Source organism: Trichosurus vulpecula, chromosome 7, assembly GCF_011100635.1.
Source record: "Trichosurus vulpecula isolate mTriVul1 chromosome 7, mTriVul1.pri, whole genome shotgun sequence".
In the NCBI taxonomy this organism is placed as follows: domain Eukaryota; kingdom Metazoa; phylum Chordata; class Mammalia; order Diprotodontia; family Phalangeridae; genus Trichosurus; species Trichosurus vulpecula.
The window spans coordinates 54,731,654-54,755,550 of NC_050579.1; the positions used below are offsets into that span (position 1 = coordinate 54,731,654).

Consider the following 23,897-nt stretch of genomic DNA (forward strand, 5'->3'; position numbering starts at 1 on the left):
GGAAAGGGGCATCGATGAGATAACGCTGCCGCCAGAAACCAAGTCTCGCGAGACCCGCGGGGTTGGGGGGGGGGCGGGAAAAGAAGGGTCTTGCAAGTCACGTGCTAATTCGGGCAGCGCCTGTTGCTACCTTTATCACCTTTCCTCAGGCCTTAGCTTTGCTAGTAGCCTCGTGCTACCCCAAGGAACGTTGTTTAATAGTAATAGTAACGATGGCAGTTATATAGCGCTTTATGGTTTGAAAGGCACGCTACACATGTGTTACACACACACAAAAAATTATGTCTATGAAAAATGCAAATTTGCATTATACTGTACTCTTTGTATTGGCTCTTTATTGAAGTTCACCAGATGTTATTCCTGGGGATGACGATTATTTTCCCACTAATTTTCAGGGTTCTGTTTTTATTTCTACCCAGTCTTGGAAAGCATTACTACCACAGTAGAACTCATTGGTTCCCAAGGCCACAGGCCTCACAATTTTCTCAAAATTTAACTTAACTGTAACATATTTGTGAAAATACTTTTGTGCTTTGAGAACAATATTACTTTTACAAAAGTTGTAAAAGGCATACAAAAATATTAGCTATAAGGATTAAAAATAAGGCTACATTTTCCCAGTTTCAAGGAGACATTTTATCATAAAGTTGCAATATTTTTACATCATTCACAAACTTTCAAAATTGATTTGTAATAGATCACTTCCTTTACTGATATGAACTGGATGTTAGTGTACATCAGGTAGCACAATAAAAAAGTCAAAATACAGTACAAAAATGTGATCAAAATCTAGTATATTTTGCCACTTTATCAAAACTAGCACACCCTAAAAAAATGTATTACAAGGATAAGCAATTTTTTAATTAAAAGTTTTGAGAAGAGTAATAAAGGGAAAAATTAAAATAAAGTAAATGTATCTTTAATAAAAAAGTAAGATTTAAACAAATAAAGGCAGAAGGACAAGTAGAATGCCCCTACCACCCATTTCTTCTTTTATCACTTACAAAGCATTGTAATAGGAATATATTTTAAATTGTCCAGGTATTATCTTATTCAAAGTGTCATTAAAAGCTGAACGATATTAATCATGTTGTGATTTTACTGCCACAAACTCCCTGAGAGACGGTACATTGTAAAAGATAGAGTGTTAAATGGTTATCTCACTTACTAGCTGTATTATGAGTGGTGACCCATGTAAACTCCATCAACCCTAGTCCTCTTATCTGTAAAATGAGGATAATAACATCTGTCGAATCTGCTTTGCTGGGTTATTGTGAGCATCAAGTGAGATCTTGGATGTAATATGCTTTGGACATCCTAAAGCTACTATATAATGAATATCAGCTATGAACCTCTCTAATCCTGTTTTTTCATCTCTAACTTGATGTTAAACACTACATCAATGTGAACTTTTCTCTAACTACAACTATTTGCACCAGCTTGTCTTTTTCTTCCTCGTTTTGTCTAGAAATTGTCTTCAGCTCCAAAAATAATTTGAGGACATGTATGCTTGTCTATTTAATGGAAACAGAAAGTTTGAGGGCCTTGATAGTGAATGTTGTTGCCAGGGCAGTCCTTAACTTCCCTCAGCTGATCATTAGTTGCATGAAAAGAACCAATCAGCAACAGTACTATATGAGGACATTTGTGCCTCCACCCAGGATGGTCTTAGATGTCCCTTCGCCAATGTTATTAACTGTTCTACAAAATAAGACAAGCACTGATGCTCTCTCTTTTTTCTTTTCTTTTTTTTGCTAAAACATTGAGTTTTTCACACATTAATCCTTTAGTATTCATTCATTCATCCTCTGTGTCAAACTTACTTTAAATGTTGAAGTACATAAAAAAAGAAAGCAGAACCAAGAAAATAATATATAGTGACTAAATGAATGTAGATGATAACAAAACTGAAAAACAACCATTGTCATGATCGATCTTGCTCTTGGAAAACTGATAATGAAATACACATCCTCCTCACTCAGTCAGCCAGACAAGCAGTCAGGCACTTTGCAAAGGGTTAATGATAGACCACCTTGTCTTTTGCTCAGTCTCATAGGGGAGACAATGTGCAAACAGCTATGTATAAACAGGATATATAAAGGGTAAATTGAAGATAATCTCAGTGGGAAGGCAATAAGATTAGGATTGAGAAAGACTTCTTGTAGATGGTGAAGTTTTATCTGAGATTTAAAGGAAACCAGGGAAGCTAAGAGGTAGAGATGAGGAAGGAAAGAAGAAAGGGGATTTTGGACATGAAATACAGATAAAAGTCTAAACTGGCAGTGTCTATTTTCTGTTACAAGGTAGGATACGTGTGGCAAACAGAAGGAGGAGGAAGGAGTGGTTAAAGGAAAAATGACTGTACTGTAAAAACACAAGGCACAAAATAAAATTTTTTAAAAACAAAGTAAATGAACAATTTGTGTTTCAAGAAATTTAAGAAAAAAACAAGGTGATGGTGGAATCTCACAATATTAGTAGCTATTCAGTGCATATCCCAAATCTCACAGAGTAAACTATTAAGTTTGGGGTCCTTGGATTTCCAGGTGATCAAAACTTCTGAATGGTTGTGATTCAGTGTTCTGAGTTCAGTAAGTCTTCCTATGAGACGAGCAAAATGTTGAGGATCTTCTGGATGATATATTTTTGAATATTTATACAAAATTCCTAAAAATGGTTCCTGTAGTTTTTCCACATGTTGCTTATTTTTAAGTAGTGGACGATCTGAAAAACAATACCATAATTATCTTACTATTTTCTGCTAAAACATAAAGAATAAGAAGGAAGTCTAGTCATTAAAAGAAATTATATTTCTGAGAAATGTCACACAATAACTGAATGCAAGTATCCACTCAAAACACAAAATCAGCACAAGATGAGCAAAAAATCTTTGGGGACTGGAGAGGAGAGAACTCCCTCTACTGATGCAGATGAGAGGTCTTGTCTTGCCTGTCTATGGTCACACAACTAAATTATGTCAGAAGTAGAATTTGAATCCAGGTCTTCCTCGCTCTAAGGCTAACCCTCTATCCACTAAGCCACACTGTCTCTCTGTTGATGTAATTGTAATCTACAAATTTTATATGCTTCCATTTCCAAGTTAATAAGTATTTGGAATGTATTCTTTATTAATCTTTCATAATTGATTTTACCTGAAAAAAACACAGTTGTCGCTGCAAGCAGAGCATACTCAGTTTCAGTAACATTAAGTTCTCCCATGCTTTTGTAGAAGTAAAAGAGTGCAGTAATAAAATCTTCAGTGATGCCTTTGAAAACATAAAAGTAAAAACATATCACTAAAAATTCAGTGCTGAATCAGACATTGCAATTGCCGTTTCTCAAAACTATTTCAGAATAACAGAATCTTAGAATCGGAAGGCACCGCAGGGACCATCTAGTTCACTGTGTTTTTGAATAAGAATCCCCTTTACAACATACCTGCATACCTATTCTGTTTTTGAAGAACCAATAAATTTTTATTAAGTGCCTTCTATGTGCCGGGCACTGTGCTAAGCACTATACTAACAGTTCCAAATATAAGGAAGTTTTTCCTTATATTCTAAATCTACCCATTTGCTACTTCTATTAATCATTCCTTTTCCTGCTCTCTATAGCCAAGCAGAACAAGCCTAGCCCCTCCTCCATATAGCAGTATTTCAAATACTTGAAGGAAGTTGTCGTGTCTCCTTGCGTTTTTTATCCTCCAGGCTAAACATCCCTACTTCCTCAAACCAGTATTCATACAGTATGTTCTCAAGACCCTTCCCCATCCTGATTGGTCTCTTCTGAACACTTGCCAACTTATCAATGGCCTGCCTAAATTACATCCTACCCAGAAGTGAACGCAATATGCCAGATGTGAAAAGGACAAGACTCGTAGTCCTGTATACTATGTGTGAAAAGCACAAGATATACTATGTGTGATAAGCACAAGATCTCTGCCCAAATCTAAGTCACTTGATAAAAATATCAAACAGAAAAGAAGAACCATCTCTTCCAATGTCAGTCAAGATTTATGATGCTCATTTTACCAGATGTAGTAGTAGAAGTTGGACTCTCTTCATTGTGACGTGTTTCCATAGAATAAAGAACACTTTGATCCGCATTCTGATTGTGATAATTTAATGAATGATCAGAAAACCTTACAGCATCTGATAAGAGAAGAAAACATGAAGCTTTGATTTTTAGAAGTTCGTTATTCAGGCAATTCTGTTTTGTCCCTTTGCTAGCCAAATGACCAAGATAGCATATTTGTTGGGTGTGAACATATTCATGAGAAACAGATGATCTTTCCAACATGTAACATAGCGTCAGAAACATAGTAGGCCTTAATAATTACTTGTTGATCAATTATTATTTTTACTCACTACTATCAATAAAGATTAAGCAATGTTTAATTAGTTCTATTCAAATAGAAGATAGAGAACAATTCTTCAAAGGTTCTCTATGATGCTTAAAATGCATAATGACTTCCTTTAAAGCTGTCATTTAAAATTACATAGTTTCAAATGTATTGGTGAATAGTTTTTTTAATTAATTTATTTTATTTTTAGTTTTCAACATTCACTTCCATAAGATTTTGAGTTCTAAATTTTTTCCCCCTCTCTCCCATTCCTCCTCCCCAAGATGGTATGCAATCTGATATAGGCTCTACATATACATTCATGTTAAACATATTTTTCACATTAGTCATGTTGTAAATGGGAAATAGTTTTAAAGCAACTGGTATAGAATAGGTGGCTCTCTTTACTACTAATCAATGGTAAAAGAAAAACACTTGCAATAAGCAAAAGTACTTGATTGCCATAATCAGTGGCTAAATCTAATAGCATCTATCAATATTAGAGTTCTCAATTTATAGCAATCAATCTACAAGCATTTTTTAATCACTTACTATGTCCAGGTACTGTACTAGGCACTGGAGACAAAAACAAAGAATAAAACAATCCCTACTCTGAAGGAGCATACATTCCTTGGGGGGGGGGGACAAGTATATTTATGTATTATGTATTTATGTTCATGTGTAAATAAAAATATAAAAAATACAAAGAAATTAAATATAAAGCAGTTATGGGAATCAAGAAAAATTGGAGAAGGTGGTAATCCAGCTGTATCTTTGAAAAAGAAAGGATTCTCTGAGGTGGAGTTTAGGAAGGAGTCCATTCAGGTATGGAAGATGGCCAATGCAAAGACACAAAGATGATAGATGGAGTGTGATAGATGAGGAACAGAGAGAAGGTCAGTTTGATCTTGTGTGCAAAAGGGAAATGACGTATAATGAGGCTGAAAAAGGAGATTGGGGTGAGGTTGTCAAGGTTTTTATAAGCTAATCGTAGGAATTTATAGTTTAAGAGGCATTTTATATATTTATATACATATACACACACACACACATATATACACATATATATCAAAGAAACCATACATAATTATACACACACACACACACACACATATATATATGTAAGGAGCCATATATATAAAGAGCTATTAGGGTTCACCAAGTACAGAAGTCAAATCTGTGCTTAAGATAAATCTCCTTGGTAGATTTGTGGAGTATGGACAACAGTGGGAAGAGACTTGAGAGACTAAGAAGGATTAAGAGGCTATTCCAATATTTGATTAATGATGATGAAGGCATAACTAAGGTTATACCTGTGTGAGCAGAGAGAAGATAGACAGGAAAGATGTTGTGGAGACAGAAATGGCAAAATTGGCAACTGATTGTATACCTGGGGTGAGGAAAAGTAAGAAGTTGGAGAAAATACTTAGTGGACCTGGGAGACCAGAAGAATGGTAGTACCTTTAATCACATTGATAACTAACATTTATATAACACTTTAGGGCTTACAAAGCACTTTACATTTATTATCTTATTTGTTCCTCACAACAATCCTAAGGGGTAGTTGCTATTATTAACTCCATTTTCCAGATATGGAAACTAAGATTGGAGTTGAGAATTAAGCCCAAAGTCACACAAGTTAAACAGAAATAGGGAAGTTTGGAAGAGGAGTAGTCTTGGGTGGAATAGTAAGTTCTATTTTGGACATGTGGAGTTTGAAATGTCTCCTAGAATCCAGTTTAAAATGTCCAAAAAGCAGTTGATACAGGATTGAAGCTCAGGAGGAAAGACATGAGGCAGGATATATAGATATAGATATCTATGTGAGTGTGTGTGTGTATATATATATATATAACGGATGATCCCTAAGAGAATATAAAGAAGGAAGAGAAGAGGGTTCAGGACACAGCCTTGGAGAACACTCGCAGCTGAATGATGAGCCAGCAAAGTAGAGAAAGAAGGATGCTAAAACATGAAGGAAGAGGACTAGAAGGAAATAGAGTCACTAAAACCCCGGGAGGGAAGAAAATGCAGAAGGCAGTCAATAGTGTCATATACAGCAGAGGTCAAGAAGGAGGAAGACCAAGAAAAGACTATCATATTTACTTTCACTGACTGACGAAAGACACTCATTAACTTTCTGATTATAGATTTGAGCTGAACGAAGGAACATTGCTTCAACTGTTGACCCCTTCAGCAATGCAATCTGATCCTCACTGGCCAAACTTTCAAATCCTGTAAGAAAAAGACATTTATAATTATTGAAAGAAATTTTCAACTAAACAATAGCACTGTATAATTTCAAAGGTGAATAAAATGTTTTTGTTCATTTCTGGTTTTAAAAATGTTTTTGTTAATGCTGCCTGGTTACTAAGACTTTACCATGGCAAATACTAAGTGATATGGATAATTTTGCAATGTGTTGTCTGGATGAGTTTTTTCTTTTTAACCGTTAAATTAGTAGCCCGATTTTCTATTATTGTGGATTTTTTCCTTTGTTTACTTCAGATTATATCTACAAAAATAAGTAAAACATACATATAAAAAAGCCAAGTGAGTTGTTTGACCAACTTGATTGCCAAGTTTATCAAGTCATTCAAAGAACAATTTTGACTAATGATTTTTACTGCCTCGATCAATTAAATCAGTCAAAATTAGTATAATAGAAGAGAATTAGTATAGTGGAAAGCATGTTGAATTTGGAGTCAGGCCATCTGAGTTTGAATTCCTACCTAGTTACGGCTAGGAGGGAAATCATTTACCCTCAGTTTGTCAGTGTGTTACAGTGGAAAGCATACTGGATCTGGAGTCAAATGACTTGGGTTTGAATACTGATTTTGCCATTTACTACCTGTATTACCTTGGGCAAGTCACTCTACTTATTAGTTTCCTCAATTATTAAAAGGGGAGATGGATTCTATGACTTCTAAGGTCCATTCTAGTTCTAAACCTATTACCCTATAATTTGGAGCTTCATTTTCCTCACCTCTAAAACAGAGGTAACAATACCTACCTCACATAGTTGTGGGGAGGAAGATACTTAGCAGATCTTAAAATGCTACATAAATGTGAGTTGTTATTATATTGACATATATATAGAAATAGCCTGAATGGAAATAAATTTGTAGAGGTGTTAATTTTAAATGACTTTGGCATCAGGCTTTTTACCACCACTTTGAAATCTTTAATAATTAGAAAGAACTGAAGGTTTTCTTTCTATTTAAATTCCTCTAGCCTCCTTAAAACGAGGGAATAAAATGCATCTGTTAAGTTTAATGACTTTTTAAAAAGTTTTCAAGGAAAACTACCTGGAAGTCTCTTTGTAAAATCCACCAGCACCTGAACATGAAGCACTGCTGTCTCTGAAAGCCGCAAGAAACTTTCCTCAGGATTTGCATATTCCTGGAGCTAACACACACAGAAATAGAATTAATAAAAATTAACTTTATTAAAAAAGTTGTCAAGATTTTATATTATTATCATTGTGATGATATTGCTGATTACTCATTATTTCTTGTAAATAAGGCCCACATACTAATTTCTTTGCTTCCTCTAGTGGAATTGTGTATCTTTGATGAGCAGCCACGATGTGATCAATGAGCTGATGTTCCACTGGAGTTAGTTCTATTCTGTCCTGTAGCTTTAAGAAAATATAAGGGGGGCGGGGAGGAATCATGTATATAGTTTATGCCAAAAACAATGAAAGAATCAGTCAATTAATTTAATGAAGAGTAAAGTGCTTACCACTTTTCTAGATCTAGTTGTAGATGACACATGCTTATTATCTATGCCTTCTTCTTCCAATTTGATGTTACAAAAAAAGCTATTCTTCTGCTTGAAGTTTTTTCGAAGTCGTTTGGATTTACACTGTACTTCTGTTAGCAAACCTGTAATATTTTGAAATTCATATTTATAATGTGGACGTAGGTCTTCGCTGAGGAAGTAAGAATGCCTGCAGAGGATGCCAGCTTTGCCCCTTCCTCCTCCATTGTTTCTAGTGTCCTCTGATGCTTATTGGAAGGTTAAGGCAATTTGCCTGTCCTGATGCTCTTATAACCAGGATGAGACAGAACTTGGAAAAATATAAATGGAAAGGGATATAAGAGTTTATCCCCAATTGGAAAAACTCAACAGGAGGTATGGACTACAATGGATTAGGTTGGACGGGGGGTGGCACACAGCCTGTACCAAAAGGCATGAAAGGGGTCAATAGAAATTTAAATTTTGTTTCCTTAACTCAGCTAGAAATCAACATTTTTTAAAAGAAGTTTAGAACTGAAACTGTTTAAAGCTGCCTTTTATTTTATATAGCACATGGACTGCAAAGACTGCCCAACAACAGATTGACATGTGTGCTGACCTGCATGGTGCCTTGCACATATGGGGCACTTTATATACTCTTAGTTGATTGATTGACCAGCCCCAAGACATCTTGGCCTTGGGGCTCTTATTCAGAAAGTGTGCTGACAGTTCCTTGAAGAAGCAACATCAGTGGTGACTAACAACAGTAGAAAACAGATTTGGAAACTGCACAGATGGAATGTGATACAAACAAGGGAAAATAATCACAAAAGATGCAAATACAGAGCAAAACAGCAGAGGCAGGATAGCAAGGAAGTTCTTAGAACACAGTGATGAGCTACAGGAGGCAGACAAGGAACAGTGAGGCACAGGGTCACAATGTAGAGAAATACACCAAGACCTTATCTTTCACTAAAACTGTCGATCATATAAATTGTGTAGGTCCTGGAGAAATGGAAAACCTTCCAAAGGGGTGGGTTGATGGACTATTGAGAAAACCCAAGTTCTTTTTCTCTTTTGGGGGTCCCCAACACCAGAGTAACACTCAAAGTCCAGAGCAACTGCATAGGCACCTATGACAGGTAATATTCACTGGAGGGAAAAGTTTCTTTGACTGCTTATGAATTTCGTTAGTAGCCCTTTTTGTATTTTTTTCTCATTTGTTAGGAAACTTCTCTATGTCCTATGGTTAGCCTGGTGCTAGTAAAGAAATTGGAGGTATCTACACAAAAACTAAGAAGGTCAAATACTGATATTTCCAGGGAAAACTATGCGTGTGTGTGTGTGTGTGTGTGTGTGTGTGTGTGTGTGTAGAAGGCAGAAAAGAGTATAAGAAGCCTCCAACATTGAACTTGGTCTGCATAGGCACAGACCTTCAGATCTAGGCTACAGGTTACATATACAATTATTTCTAGAAATAGTAGTATAGTGTGTATAAATATATATATGGATGTATATATATACACATATATATGTGTGTATGTGTGTGTATACATATACATATACATATATATGTATGTATGTATTATAGGCACTTCTGTGAATTATCATCCTTTAAAAAAATTTCCTATGTATCAGTCATATATACATCCATTAGGCTTTTATTTTTCTGTTCTTTCTCTCCTTTGTTCTATCATGATTCATCTAGTGAAATGCAGTTGTGAACCATGAATTCAACCTAGGAATTTGTCTCTCTAAACTAGAAATTCTAACTATTCTACTCTAGACACACTATCAAGTTAATTCTAGGTTGGTAGCAACATACTGTACCAATTGATTTCTAAAGATAGACAATGTGTACAATAGTCAAATAATCTTATCTATGTGTGAGGGTGAAACTTGGCTTTATATCACAGTGTCATGAGGGTATCTCATGAAGATGAAAATGACCAAAGTCTCTTTTTGTCTTTACAAACAGGAAAAGACATCAAACACTTTTGTTAAGTAGGAAATTTTCATATTTAGCTGGTTAGACTAAATTATTTTTTACTTAAATAGGGCCTCTGTTTGAACTGGACCAGTCTAACACAAAGGAGGAAGGGCATTATCCTATTGTTAATATTTACTTTTAGGTATTAAAGTCATTCAAAAACGTTTCATCTATACTTGGCACATGAGGAGCGATTTACTAGGTGCTATGTTGTGATTCTCTATGCTCAGCTCCTTCTTTTCTTCTTAATCATGGCTTTGAGGTAGCCCTCAGTTCTGAAAGGCTGAGCTAACAGAGCACAAGCTATGACAGACCTTATCTTGTTGGAAACGCTTTGAATAATGGCTGGGCAATAGACTCTATGTTACCTGAGGACCAGTCCAGCTATATGTAGAGAGCTTCATCCCTAAGTCAGACACAGAGCCATTAATTTCTCAGCTATGACAACTCTTAAAGTTGTAGAAGGGTTATATCAATGGGGGAATTGAAGACTTCTTAAGGATTGAGGGAGACAGTGTGCTATAGTGGAAAAAGCCCAAAATTTGGATCAAAGGACCTGAGTTTGAATCCAACTACCACCACTTACTTAACCTGCATGACCTTGGGCAAGTCATTTCTTTGGACTACAGTTTCCTCTTCTATCAAATGAAAGAGTCGGACTCAATGACTTCTATGTGGGGGGTGCGGGGGGCAGGGATTGGAAGATAGTTTCTGCCCTCAGACAGTATATCTTCTATCTAGGCAAAGAGACACAGTCTTACAAAAACATATTCTAGGCAAATTATTTAAAGGCACTTGAAAAGCAATGTTCCAGAAGCAAAAATGGAAATATTTTCAAATAAGTATACGAGTTCTAAAAGAATATCTAGAGAGGGTCATTTCAATCAAGTAAAGTTAATCAGAGAATGCTTCTTGGAAAATGTGAGTTTAGAGCCAGGTTTTTAATGATGTGAGGTTTACTAGTGAAGGAACCAAAGGCTTTACATGTCAGGGAAATGTGTCAGGTCAAAAGGAAGGGAATAAGTAAATTGTATGGGGGCGGGGGTGGGGGGAAATAGGATTGGTGAATCAGGAAAGCCTAATAGAGAACTAATGGGAAACTTGGAAAGTCAAGCTTCCATGTGTGAATTCCGCATAATGGGCAGCAGGGACATATTCTGCTTTCTTTAGCAGAATAGGAGAGTGACAAGATGGAAACAGTCTTTGTGGAAGATTATCTTAGCATCTATAACTAGCACAAATTAAAAGGAAGCAATAAGATCAGCTAGGAGGCTGAGATGAAGGGAGTTCAGCCTAGTGTAGCAACTGGAAATTAACAAGGAATGGACAGTTCTGGGAGATGTTGCATAAAATGAACTGACAGGATGTGACAAGGTGTGAGAGGTTAAAGGGAGGTAAGAATTGGTAATTATCCTCCAACACTATGACCCTACTAGAGAAGTTGTTTAGCTTTGGTTTTACACACTATGTTTTATGTGTCAGCAGAATCTCTAAATGAAGCTGTCTTCTTAGTGTCTATAGATGCAGAACTGGAAAAAAAATAATTATTTTAAAACCACTCACTCTAGTTGCATTGATTTAACATTGAAGAAACTATTATCAATACAGGTATGATTGAATAAAAAAAATGATCAGAAAGAACATTCACATGGATGTGGGGTGTTTGTGTAAAAGCCAGTTATTGTAGATAGCAAAAACCATTAATTCCCTAAATTTGGGAATTAACCCTAATTTTAGTAGTTGCTAAAGAACTAATACAAGTTCTGTGAATTTATAAAGAAAGAACCTACAACTTGGATAATGGCATTGTAAGCAGAATGGCCGTTGTTTTCTTTGAGTAACTCAGTTTATCTCATTGAGCCTTGCTGGGTGCTGGGCCCCAGGCCCAGAACCCTGTTAGGTGTGGAACCTTGGTGCTAACTCCAGGGAGGGCCTAGTTTACATGTCTGGGACAGCAGAGGCTTTTAGACCACGTGGGTATAGGTCCGCCTCTTTGTGACGATTCATGGGGCTGGCTAAGGGGAGGTGTTAACTCCAGAGCCATGCCCTATTGCGTATTAACGTAGTCTACGTGGATGTGAACCTCCCAGGGTCCTAGGGGAAGGGGCCAACTCAAGAACCAATCGGATCTGGACATTCAGGCGATGCTTGATGATGTCAAAAACTCTATAAGAGGAGAGAAGACAGCTTAAAGATCCCTTTTCAGTTGGAGCAGCAGTGGTGGCAAGTGTGACTCTGGGCCAGCCCTTGTTCTGAGCTCTCAGGCTGAACCTAGATGTTGGTAACTATGAATTGTATTGGGTCTGTCTGTTGATATTTATAATTTGTTTGTATCTTGTTCTAAAGTTCAGGGTGCTGATTTTTTCCCCTGAACTAAATGAATGTTCTGAAGTTCAGGATGCTGGCTATTTTTCCCCTGAACTAATTGAATGCTATCTGTGTGCTCCCCTGAACTAACTGAATGCTGTCTGTATGCTGGATTAAAGTAAGCTGGTCAACCCCTTCACCTTGCTTTCCTTGGTTAAGCAGATCAAAAGAACCTGTGCTTTCCTGGAGTGCCGGCAGCTTTCTGGGTGCTGGCTGTGGGTGGATCTTACACCCCCACAGAAGCTGCTAGCCAGATTGTTAAAACAGGCATTTAGTTCTCAATGTGAGAAAAAATAGTCATAGAAAATTGTGGTCAGGACAGTGGTACAGTGGATAGAGCACCAGAGTTAGGAGGACCTGAGTTCAAATCTGACCTCAGACACTTACTAGCTGTGTGACCCTGGGCAAGTTACTTAACCTCAGTTGCCTCAAAGAAGAAGATTATAGTCAAAGAGAAATGATCAAAATAGAAACTGAGAATAGGCCACTTACATTCTGCTAACATTCCCATTGCCTTACACTTTTTCAAACGGCATTCTTGACATTTTCTACGCATGTACATGTCCATTTCACAGTGCCCACCATTCTTGCATCTGTATACTGCATTTTTGGTGATGCTGCGACGAAAAAAACCTAAAAGATGTTTCAAAAGAACCTCATTTTTATTTCACCACTGGGTATTTGTGACCAATTAATATAATCTCTAATATTAATATTTGAAAGGTGCATGGAATAGGAGATAGATAAGAGGCCTAAGAAATATTAAGGCCTCAACCCACATCCTGCCTCTGACATGTACTGACTGTATGATCCTGGGTAAGTCACATAGCTTTTCTGGGTTCCCCCTTCCTCAAGCCAGGCAACTCTCTTAAAACTGTCAACCGTAGAGTAATTGCCTATTTGCATAGGTAGAAGGCATATCCTCTCCTGGAGCTCCCCTACACTGCCAAAATCCCAGGTCTAAAACCAAAAACCTAGTATCCCTTTATCAAAAGATTAAATAATAGAATTGACTAAATGATTTTCATTCACAGAAAATGGAGAAGTGGCATCCCTCCCCATGAATGCTTTTATCTATCTTAAAACTGAATTTTGTTAGTCCTCTTCTGCATGAAACAACCTATTCAATTCAAACTGGTGTCGTCCCATACATTGGTCATATTTCGCAATTAACACTAATATCTCTAGCAGCTAGAGCAGATAGATGGTGCAGGGGACAGAGTGCTGGGCCTGAAGTCAGACTCATTTTCCTGAGTTCACATCTGGCCTCAGACACTTACTAGCTCTGTGACCCTAGGCAAGTCACTTAAGCCTGTTTGCCTCAGTTTCCTCATCTGTAAAATGAGCTGGAGAAGGAAATAGCAAACCACCCCAATATCTCTGCCAAGAAAACCCCAAACAGGATCACAAAGAGTTGAACGTGACTGAAAAACAACTGAACAACTTCCAGCCCCTAAAGTTAAACCTTTCTTTTACCATGTTAAGCATCACTCAAATCAATGTTGTGTTATGTTGTTATTTTATAAGGTTCCTTAGAGCATCCATTTTGCAGAAGGCATTTCTGGGAATGGTCAGTAAATCAAGTCAAGCCCTTTATATCTCATCTGTAGTCTTAGTGAGTTGTACTGAGGTTCTCAGAATCTAAATGACTGGCTTTACATAGGTCTGATGGGTCAGAGACAGGAGCTTAATGCAGTTTTTCCTGATTCCCCACAGAGCACCCTACCTATTAATACCATATAATCTCCCATGGACAGTAAACACTTATTTAGTACCAACTTCATCAGTACAAGGTTTTGTTCATTTGGAAATAAAAACGAAGAGAGATTTTACAACCTTAAAGAGCTAATCCAGGTTATTTTTCATACTTTCAAAATTCTAGTTTCAATTTATCATATTCAGTTTCAGGCCTCTGATCAGCTTCATGGAAACTTAAATTTGGAAAGGATTTTTTAATTCACTTAGCCCAAACTCCCACCCAATACAAGTATCATTCAATCCACCATGAATGGGTATAACTAGCTAAACCCAGTGTCAGATGACAGAAAGCAGTTTCTATTGTAACCTCAGACTCAAGTAAGTGGGAATTTACTCTTTAAATATTGAATAGTTTATTTAAATGTTAAATTTCTCGTTCAAAAGAAATGAGAAACTGGATCTCCCTTCCTCACATTTGATTCCTTTCAGTGCCATAGATTTGATCATAAGTGTTTCCCTATTAGTGTTACCTATTAATCTTATCATTAATGACAGTTAAGTGGGCTAATAACTAATGCCCACTTAAAAAGGGAAAAAATGGTCATCTTAGTCTACATGCATAAAATTAGTTTTACTCTAATTTTCCTTACCTTTACAACCTTCACAGGTAAGTGCATTATAATGATATCCTGAAGCTTTATCACCGCAAACTACACAAAGTTCTTCTTGTCCTTTAATTCTCACAGAAGAATGATTTAGCTTAGATCTTTTTATTCCTGGATATCCATCCTCAGCATCATGAGTAACCATACAAGTGGGCTTATTTAATTCACTAGTGCTGAGTATGTATTGCCCATCATTATACTGGGAATCCAGACTGTATGTGTTACAGTGACTGTGAGAAGGTAGAGACTGTAAAGCTGGAGAAAACTGGACGGTTGAATACTGACAGTAAGATGCCACTTGGTAATCAGGGTCCTGCAGTTGATAATTGATCTGTTCTGGCATTACATCTATATTTCATAAAAACAACAACAACAAGGAACAATTATATAGAAGAATTTTAAAAATTGCAGCTGCTTTTAAATTCTATAATCATTATTATTGTTAATCATTATTAATTGTAAATGTTTCACCCATTTCTAAAGGTAAACCTACATTCAGCTCAATCATCCCCGATCAAAAATGTGTATTTCTCTTTCCTCTCATCTACATTTCCCTTCATAGCCCACTGAAATTGTTTTAGTACACTGTGGCCAGGGCAGTGGAGAACAGAACCGAAACATGATCTCTATAATTTGTCTTTTAAACAACACTTTTTGTGTGTTCCTGGATACCTCAAAGGGAGATTATGTTGGATTTCACCCTACTTGTCAGTGCCCTTTCGCTCCTCAAATTGTCTTGTATTTGCCTATCTGTGTATATGTTGTGTCCCCTCAGTAGGATGTAAACTCCTTTAATATCAGGTCTACTTCTGTCTTTATAGCCCCAGCGCCTACTACGAAAAGCAGGCATTTAATAGGGAACCACGGGAATTTATTGAGAGCCAGGAAGAGAAGGACATGATCAGACCTGAGTTTTAGGTAGATCACTTTGGCAGCTGAGCAAGGACTGAAGTGGGGAGTGGGGAGAGGCACGGAAACCAACTAGGAGGCTATTATAGTGGTCCAGAAGTGAGGTGTGATTAGGATTTGCAACAGGATGGAGCTGTGTGAATGAAGGGAAGAGGATATGCTAGAGAAATCTTGTGCAGGTAGAAATGATAAGACTTGGAAACAACTGAATGAATATGATGTGAGAGAGAGAGAGAAGGAGGAGGATTTGCTAAGACAGAGCCTGGGGACTGGGAGGATAGTGGTATCCTTGACAGCAACTGGGAAGTTCAGAAGGAAATGTTGGGGGAGGGGAAAATAATGAATTAGTAAAGTGCTTATAGGTGCAAGAGATGTTCCGGAAATACTGTTGATGGTCTGATATCTAGGGAAATGTTATCAAGATACTCCAAGTAAGTGATAAGGATACACCCATTTTGAATAAATAACAAAAGTCTGACTTTTTATTTCCTCTAGAACAAGGGGTGAAGCTACTGCCTCGAGGCCACAAGTGCAGCCCTTTGACTGAATCCAAACTTCACAGAACAAATTCCCTTAATAAAAGGATGTGTTCTGTAAAACTTGGACTCAATCGAAAGGCTTCACCCAAGGACCTAGAGGGCCACGGGTGGCCTCAAAGCTGCAGATTCCCCACCCCTGCTCCAGAAGCTTATGTTGCCCTGACAGGAACATTAGATTTAATGCTTTGATGTAGGATTGTGTAAATTAGATTTTCTAACTGACTAATACTATCTGTAGTCTTCTAGTAGGATTTGACAGGTGAAATGTATAAGTGGTGTTATATACCAGGGTTGTCCAACCTTAGGTTATCTTAGGGCTGCATTAAAATAAAATAATTATTCGAGGGCCACACCCAGAATAAAAAATACAGTACACTAATAGAAAGTGGGGGAATGTGCATCATCAATACGACAGGCAAAGGTGCAAAGTGCAAAGCAACAAACAACAGTATAAAAGTAGGTGCATACTGACTAGTCTGCATTGTACAGACAGAACGCATCCCACAGATGGATTGAAGATTCCGTGCAATATGTTCCATCCCTAATACTGCTTAAAAACACCAAACAAAATTAACATCAATGAGATTATTTATTATTGATGGAATTAAAAAATCTAATATGCATTCCACGCAAATTATTATTTTATTTTTTTGCTCATGAAAATTAAAACCCACAGGCAGGCCTCATAAAATCGCACTGTGGGCCACAGTCGGCCCGCAGGCCATATTTTGGACAGCCCTGTTATACACCATTGAGACTTTTTTATGCCACAGTAAGAAATAATTCAGTCTCTTGTATTCCCTTTTCTCCTATAGTTCCTTTATTATATCAAGACCAATATATTCTTTACCAAAAAACTTTATTTTCATGAGCAGGTGCTCATTAAAATTGTTTCTAATTTTTGTTGATTCTAATTATCTACAATATATTCTGAATGTTATGTATTTTCCTCATTAGACTTCAGTTATCATATCAACATATTTGCTCATTTTTGGTATACTTGCAAGTTTCTTGCAGGTGAGAATTTGGTGTTTTCTATGTTAATTTCCAAAGAAGTTTTTATACCTTATATTTATACCTATATGTTTTCTACAGGGGATAAAAGTTTTAATTTTTACCGTTGGAAGCTTTTGTTACATACCATAATACTGTATAGGTTCAGCAAGACAGTACCCATCCGATACTGCCACATAAGTATCTGCCATATTCTGGTACAACTCCCACTGCTTCATTCACTTCAGTAAACAATGGGCTTTTGAGAATAAAGCCTAAGGGAAACAAATTCTTTGCAGATTATTTTCAAGTATGGTTTTGAGATCTAGTAATAATTTATAAAAGAAAGATAATCCTTTCAAGGGATTGAAGGAAAGAATTTCTCTTAACAGCAAACAATACTGAGTCAGTGAAGAAATATCTATCTATACTTTTGGTAGAAAGGTCTTGGCAATAACTACAAAAACCAAGTCAATTGAAAATGAATTCTATCAATTTCTCAACATTCTGTTCTTTGAACTGAATTCCAGAAATGTTGATATTAATTCATGATGTCTGATAGTTTTAGCATATAACTCTGATTTTTAAAATAAGATGATTCAAGGAGAACAATTAGAAATACAGTTGGAAGTATTTATAGAATTGAAGAAAATAATTTTAGGAAGAGTCTTTATCTTCCAGTTGTTTTATAATTTATATTGTAAAGTTTTGAAATTTTTGTGATTTCATCAGTGTGTGAATTCCCACTGCTAACATATATAAAATAAGGTCATTGGATTGTATGGTCTTTAAGCCCCCTTTCAGCTCTAAACCCCTTTATTACAACCTTTCCATATTTCATGAGTTTCTACAGCTTAAAAATTCATATCCTGATGATCAGCTGTCTAGTAATGATCCTATACTTACAGGTTTTTCAGTTGGTTAAGACCTATCTGAGCCTGACCACTACTAACACAGCTTTTCAAAACCCAGGGTTACCTCCCCAGGATGAGGCATTAAAGTTGAGTCGGGGATGAAGTTACAGATTTGTTGATGTTGCATCATTTCAGTCATGTCTGACTCTTCTTGACTCCATTTGAATTTTTCTTAGCAAGGATGCTGGAGTGGTTTGCCATTTCATTCTCCAAGTCATTTTACAGCTGAGGAAACTGAGGCAAACAGAGTTAAGTGACTTGCCCAGATTCACACAGCTAGTAAATGTCCAAGGCCAGATTTGAATTTGGAAAGATCAGTCTTTCTGACTCCAGGCCTGGCACTCTATCCTTTGCACCACCTAGGTGCCCAAGTTACAGATATATGCTGACTAGTTTTTACAATACCCTGAATTGGTAACTATCTAAAGAAAAGTTTCATGTTGCCCAAATAATGATTACATGGCATTTTAAGTGCTTTCTACTCATACCAACTTTAAAATATATTAATTGCTAGGAGAGGAAGTAACAAAAATTTAAGACTAGAACTTATGTGGAGTAAAATGAGTAGAACCAAGAGAATAACACATAATGACAGCAAGAGTGTAAATGAAAAGATCATTAAAAGGAAGTTGAATTCTGAGTGATGGGAAAACCAGTGAAGGTCCTAATGAAACATACCTGCTCCCTCATGGCAAGGAGGCAGAGAATTGCTAAGACAGAATATTATGTGTAGCGTCAGAATAGGTTTCCGTACTGCACGGTTTTGATTTATTGTTTTTCCTTGTCACAAGGGGAGCTTCAATCTGGAGGAGATGAAGTGAGAAACAACTGTGCTGTAAAGACAAAAATATCAATAAAATGGGGAGGGGGAGTTAAGGCTGCTCTTAAGGGGAAACAAACCACTTGACTACCAAGGAGGGAATTCTTTTTTTTTTGGAGGGAGGAAGGCAGGTCAATTGGAGGTAAGTGACTTGCCCAAGGTCACACAGCTAGTAAGTATGTCAAGTGTCTGAGGCCAGATTTGAACCTGACTCCAGGGCTGGTGCTCTACTCACTGCACCACCTAGCTGCCCCCTAAGGAGGGAATTCTAAGAACAATGGAGTAACTTAAAAATAATCAACCATGAGATCAAGACAAAACTTTGAATCACATTCTGAGAAAAAGTAACTGGGAGTGAAATAATCATCTGATTTAGTGGTACAATATTTGAGAAAGAGCAGTAAGAGGTATAGTACCCATTACATTATAGTACCCTTACACCTCTTATTTCAAACTATAATCCAAGCCAGATGCCTCTTGAACTATTTCTAGGAGTTCCTTGAAGGAATATGATCCTAGTAGGTATCTCCATGCTCTAGCCCATAAATGATAAATAATTATGAATGATAAATAATTCAGAAGGTCTTAATCTCCAAAAAATGTCAAAACATTTAGACTTTATGCCCTACATGAATATGTTGAGTGGTTAGGTTTTAATGATGTGGGACATTTCTGCTCTCAGTCATCCTCATTCAAAATTACATATTTTCAGCTGTTAAAGTTATAGTAAATTTCATTATTTTTACTACTGAAGGATACTGACTTGTCTATGTGCATAAAGGATAAGACAAAATGAAATTATTTTTTAAAAATCCTGTCATCAAGTTACTCTAACAAATTAATTTCCACAAATACACATTAATTTCCATGAACATAATGATTATAGTATAATCATTTACTTTGTGTTGTTACTCATTAGACATGTACAGAAATGAAAATATGTTTTTATTAGGATTGTTCAAGTAGTAAGGCATCCTAATCTTTAGTTCCTTGATCATCCATCATCCATCAAATCCTAGGTCCTTGTTAAAACAGTTGAACCTCCCAACCCTGCTTAGAACAAGCTAAGATTTAATGCATGGTAACACAGTAGCAGTCATGTAGAATGATGTCCGATGGGGCAAAAATACAAAAAAAAAAAAGTGATGCCCTAAGTAAATTAACTTCTTTCTCCATAGCTTTAATATGATGATCCTCTCAGAAACCAACAGCTCAATCAATGTCAATAGCAGAGTCAGTCACCACACACTTTATTCAATCACCTGTTAATCTTGATAAATCTTTTGGTTTCCTACATTAAAGGAACTTGGATAAATGTGTGAGATTTTTGGCAACCATTCTGTAAGAGGTTAGCCTGCTCCTTAGCTACCATAAATTGAGTCTCAATACAATTTCAGGTATGAGGTGAGAAATGAAAGTATTTCAACAACTAAAATTAGATGTGAAACCTAAAAGGACTTACTTTTAGATTACCTCATTGTTGTTATTTTTAGAGAAAGTATCATTAATATTCACTGAGGCTGTGTCTACAAAATGGCAGCCATCCAAACAATACTGAAATTTACTAAATGTCTGATGCCATGTAGACAGCATTACCTGAGAATTTACTGTAGAAATACTGCAAACGAAATCTGATGAAGCAATTTTTAAAAATTAATGATACAGTTTGCTTTTTTGTGACTAGTGATTTAAATACTATACATTTATAATAATTTGCACAAGAGACTTTCAATAATGCCATTGTTAGAGTCTGTACCATGGGGCTATAACAGGTGACATTATAAGAAGATATTTCTGGTACTTCTGACAATTAGACACCCTTAGACAATGTCCAAAAGAGACTTATATACTGTATCAAATCATGGACTAGTATGCCAGGTTCTAATAGGGTGGCTTCAATGTTCAAAATAATGCACATATGCACTGTTTTCTGTTTGATAAATTTTTTACTCTAATTTTTTTCTTCAAACCTTTGTTGTATATCACAAGGAGATTAATCTATGTGTGCACATGTGTTTATGTTTAACTGTAGCACGCAAAAACAGGAATAAAATATTAAATCATCAGGTTAAAGTTTGAAACTGTTTTGGAAAATGATTAATAATGTGGATAAAGAAATGTAATTAAAAGCTTTCTAACTTGGCAAGTAAAGTGAAAAGTTACAATGGGCCTGGAATGCTACTGTTTTATTATCATTCCCAGTAAATATTTGCTTAAAACAGAAGCCACTTAGTTAAGAAGGGTGTTCTTATCAGTGGGATCAATTTGGCATGGACAAAGTCTACATTTTTTCCTTTGGTAAATTTTTTTTAAACTGGACATAGATGTATATATATATGCACACATACAGATATATATATTTCTTAATTTTAGTACATTTTCAACAGTTACTATTTTTAAATATTTACATTTTGTTTGCCTAACCCTAAATTCAGTTGTCTTAAAATATGTCCACATGTGTAAAAGGAAGAATCATTATACAATGATTCATGGTTTTTAAACTGATGTATTAATTACATTATAAATCACAAAGCAAAATGCAAATGTCTGGGTTAATACCTCTGAAGCTTATGAAAAAAATCAATAAGACAAAAAAGTTGTCGAAATGAAAGTATTTCAATAGAAAACAGTTTTGTTTTCACTTTAGCTACTTCTAACTAGTGATGACAATCGTAAATGAAAACTTAGTTTTAAATTTTACTTTTGCCATGCAAAGGTTTTTAAAGCTCAAGTTCTTTCTAATAATTTATTAGATTTATAAGAAATAAAGAGGATTTTTCTTTTGGAAATGCGAAATAATACATTTTAATTCTATCTAGTTTTTGCTACCTTCAATTACATGAAAAAATTTTCTATTGTGTTCTGCTTTAAAATACCTGTCAGATACTTTAAATATGTGTACAGGGTGATTCTAATTAGCAGAGACATTTGTTTAAATAATTTTCAAAGCTTAAAAGAGATAGAGCAAAATGTTAAAGTGTTAAAACTTTAAGACCAATTTGAAAATTATTTTAAAACTGAAAAATAAGATACTTTAAGTCAAATATGTAGAAGTAGGCTATAATCAATTTCCCCCTCAATTTCTGTCCCATTTAGGTTTATTTTCATACTTGTAGGACAATAATGTCTGCAACATATACTTGATTCTCTTACAGACTCCTTTTTTTAAACTGTATTTCAAAATGTTTGAATTATATATGTATATATAATTCAAACATTATGAAATGTATACATATACATATATACACATATGTGTGTGTGTGTGTGTGTGTGTATATATATATATATATATATATGTGAAGATTTTGGCAATTACTTCAAAAAAGAAAACCATAGGTTTCCTGGAGTTTGTAAATATTTTAATTAAGGATTTTTTGCATATTCATTTATTATGGTAAAGATTTGTTTTAAGTAGTTCACTAATATGTTGAATATTGCATTGTCTCCTATAATTCCAAACTTCTATTATATTCCAAGTCATTTTGAGTCATCTTAAGTCCTAACGTAGTACAGCGATGTCTTGATATTCTAGAGAATACAATTATTAATAGTACCCCATGTTTACATTTCTTACCCTTGTGAAGAAATATATTCTTTTGAGGAGTTACTACATTTTTTAAAAATGTGTTTGTTTATATAAAAAAAGTTAAATTAGTAAAAGTGGGAACTACAAGTCTAAAAAGGTACAAGCTTTTCATTTACATTCTATAGCTTAACTTACAGTTTGAAGCAAATGACGAATACATAATATTGCAAACAGATAAACAATGTGCGATCTAAATTGAGACAACCTGGAATTATAAAATTCATAGTTATTTTGAATGCATAAATATAATACTCACAGATGGAAGACCAAACTACAGTCTGTCCTCTTCCATACAGAGTGGAGTATATTATGATTCAGCAATTACTTCAACTCCCTGAAATCCAGCTGGAGCAAATTGGGCCTTTCCCCTATTTATCAGGGTTTAGGTTTTCTTTCTTTCTTCCTTTTTCTTTTTTTTTTTTCATATACTTAGGCTCCAGACATTCTACAGAGCAGTGCTTCTGCTCTATCTGAGAGACAAACTTCCCACACAGTCCTCCTTAGGGTCAAAACAAGGGCAACTGCAAGCTGACATAAATCAACTAATAACTGGATCATCAGGGATGGAGGCCTTTGGGACCTTCACGTCACACTTTCCCAGAGTTCTCTATTATTTACTTAATAAATATTTTGTTTTCTTGATAGACTTTGACGTTCTCCCACGTTGGTTGCAAAACACTGGTATCTCTTCTCACTAATAGGTAATGTACACAGTAAAATCTCATTAATGCAGACTCTACAAATTCAGAATTTCTGATATTCAACCCCAATTTTATCTTCACATTATCTAAGACGAAAGTATTTACTAAATGAATTAGTATAAATAAGATTTCAGAGCTGCTATTTAGGTAATATTTAGGATTTCAGCAGCTCAGTTGTTTATAATTTGAGATATCTATTCATTAAAGCAACCCACGGCCAACTTGCACTTCTTTACTGCATGTAAATGTATTTCTTTAAATAGTCTATAATTCAAACTTTTCGAGAATTCATATTGTCCTGCCTTCCCTAATAGACTAAATTAATTAGGCTTTCCTACACAACTAAGATTACTAAGTGAAGGCCCATACAATGGATTTATTTTGACTTCTATAGAATACTGGACTTTGAATTGGGAAGATCTATGCAGCTTCAAATCCAGCCTCAGATATTTTTAGCTCTATGGTCCTAGGAAAGTACTTAATTTCTCTTGGCCTCTCAGTCTCTTCATCTTCATTTCTGAAATGGAGTTTTAATAACTTCTTCAGAAGTTATTAAAAGCTCTTGTTTTCATTACTTTTATTTTGGCCCTTTAAAACCATTGGTTACTTTTACACCTTCACACATATAACCT

The 23,897-nt window shown here is 35.7% G+C and overlaps 1 protein-coding gene across 2 annotated transcripts; it reads right to left on the reverse strand.

The window, feature by feature from the left end:
• Nucleotides 1-318: 318 nt before the first annotated feature.
• On the reverse strand, nucleotides 319-23,092 carry LOC118857071 (bile acid receptor-like). Of its 2 annotated transcripts, none has more exons than XM_036767672.1 (12): nucleotides 22,821-23,092; nucleotides 18,837-18,961; nucleotides 17,393-17,519; nucleotides 14,789-15,151; nucleotides 12,933-13,073; nucleotides 8,087-8,229; nucleotides 7,878-7,982; nucleotides 7,651-7,750; nucleotides 6,449-6,577; nucleotides 4,032-4,151; nucleotides 3,153-3,266; nucleotides 319-2,724 (listed from the first exon to the last, which is right to left on the reverse strand). In XM_036767672.1, the coding sequence occupies exons 3-12, from the start codon at nucleotides 17,481-17,483 to the stop codon at nucleotides 2,486-2,488; spliced, it is 1,545 nt and encodes a 514-aa protein (XP_036623567.1). In that variant the 5' UTR covers nucleotides 17,484-17,519; nucleotides 18,837-18,961; nucleotides 22,821-23,092; the 3' UTR covers nucleotides 319-2,485. The 2 variants fall into 2 exon arrangements, with proteins under 2 accessions (XP_036623567.1, XP_036623566.1); XM_036767671.1 differs by having other exon boundaries at nucleotides 18,837-18,991.
• Between the last annotated feature and the right edge of the window lie 805 nt (nucleotides 23,093-23,897).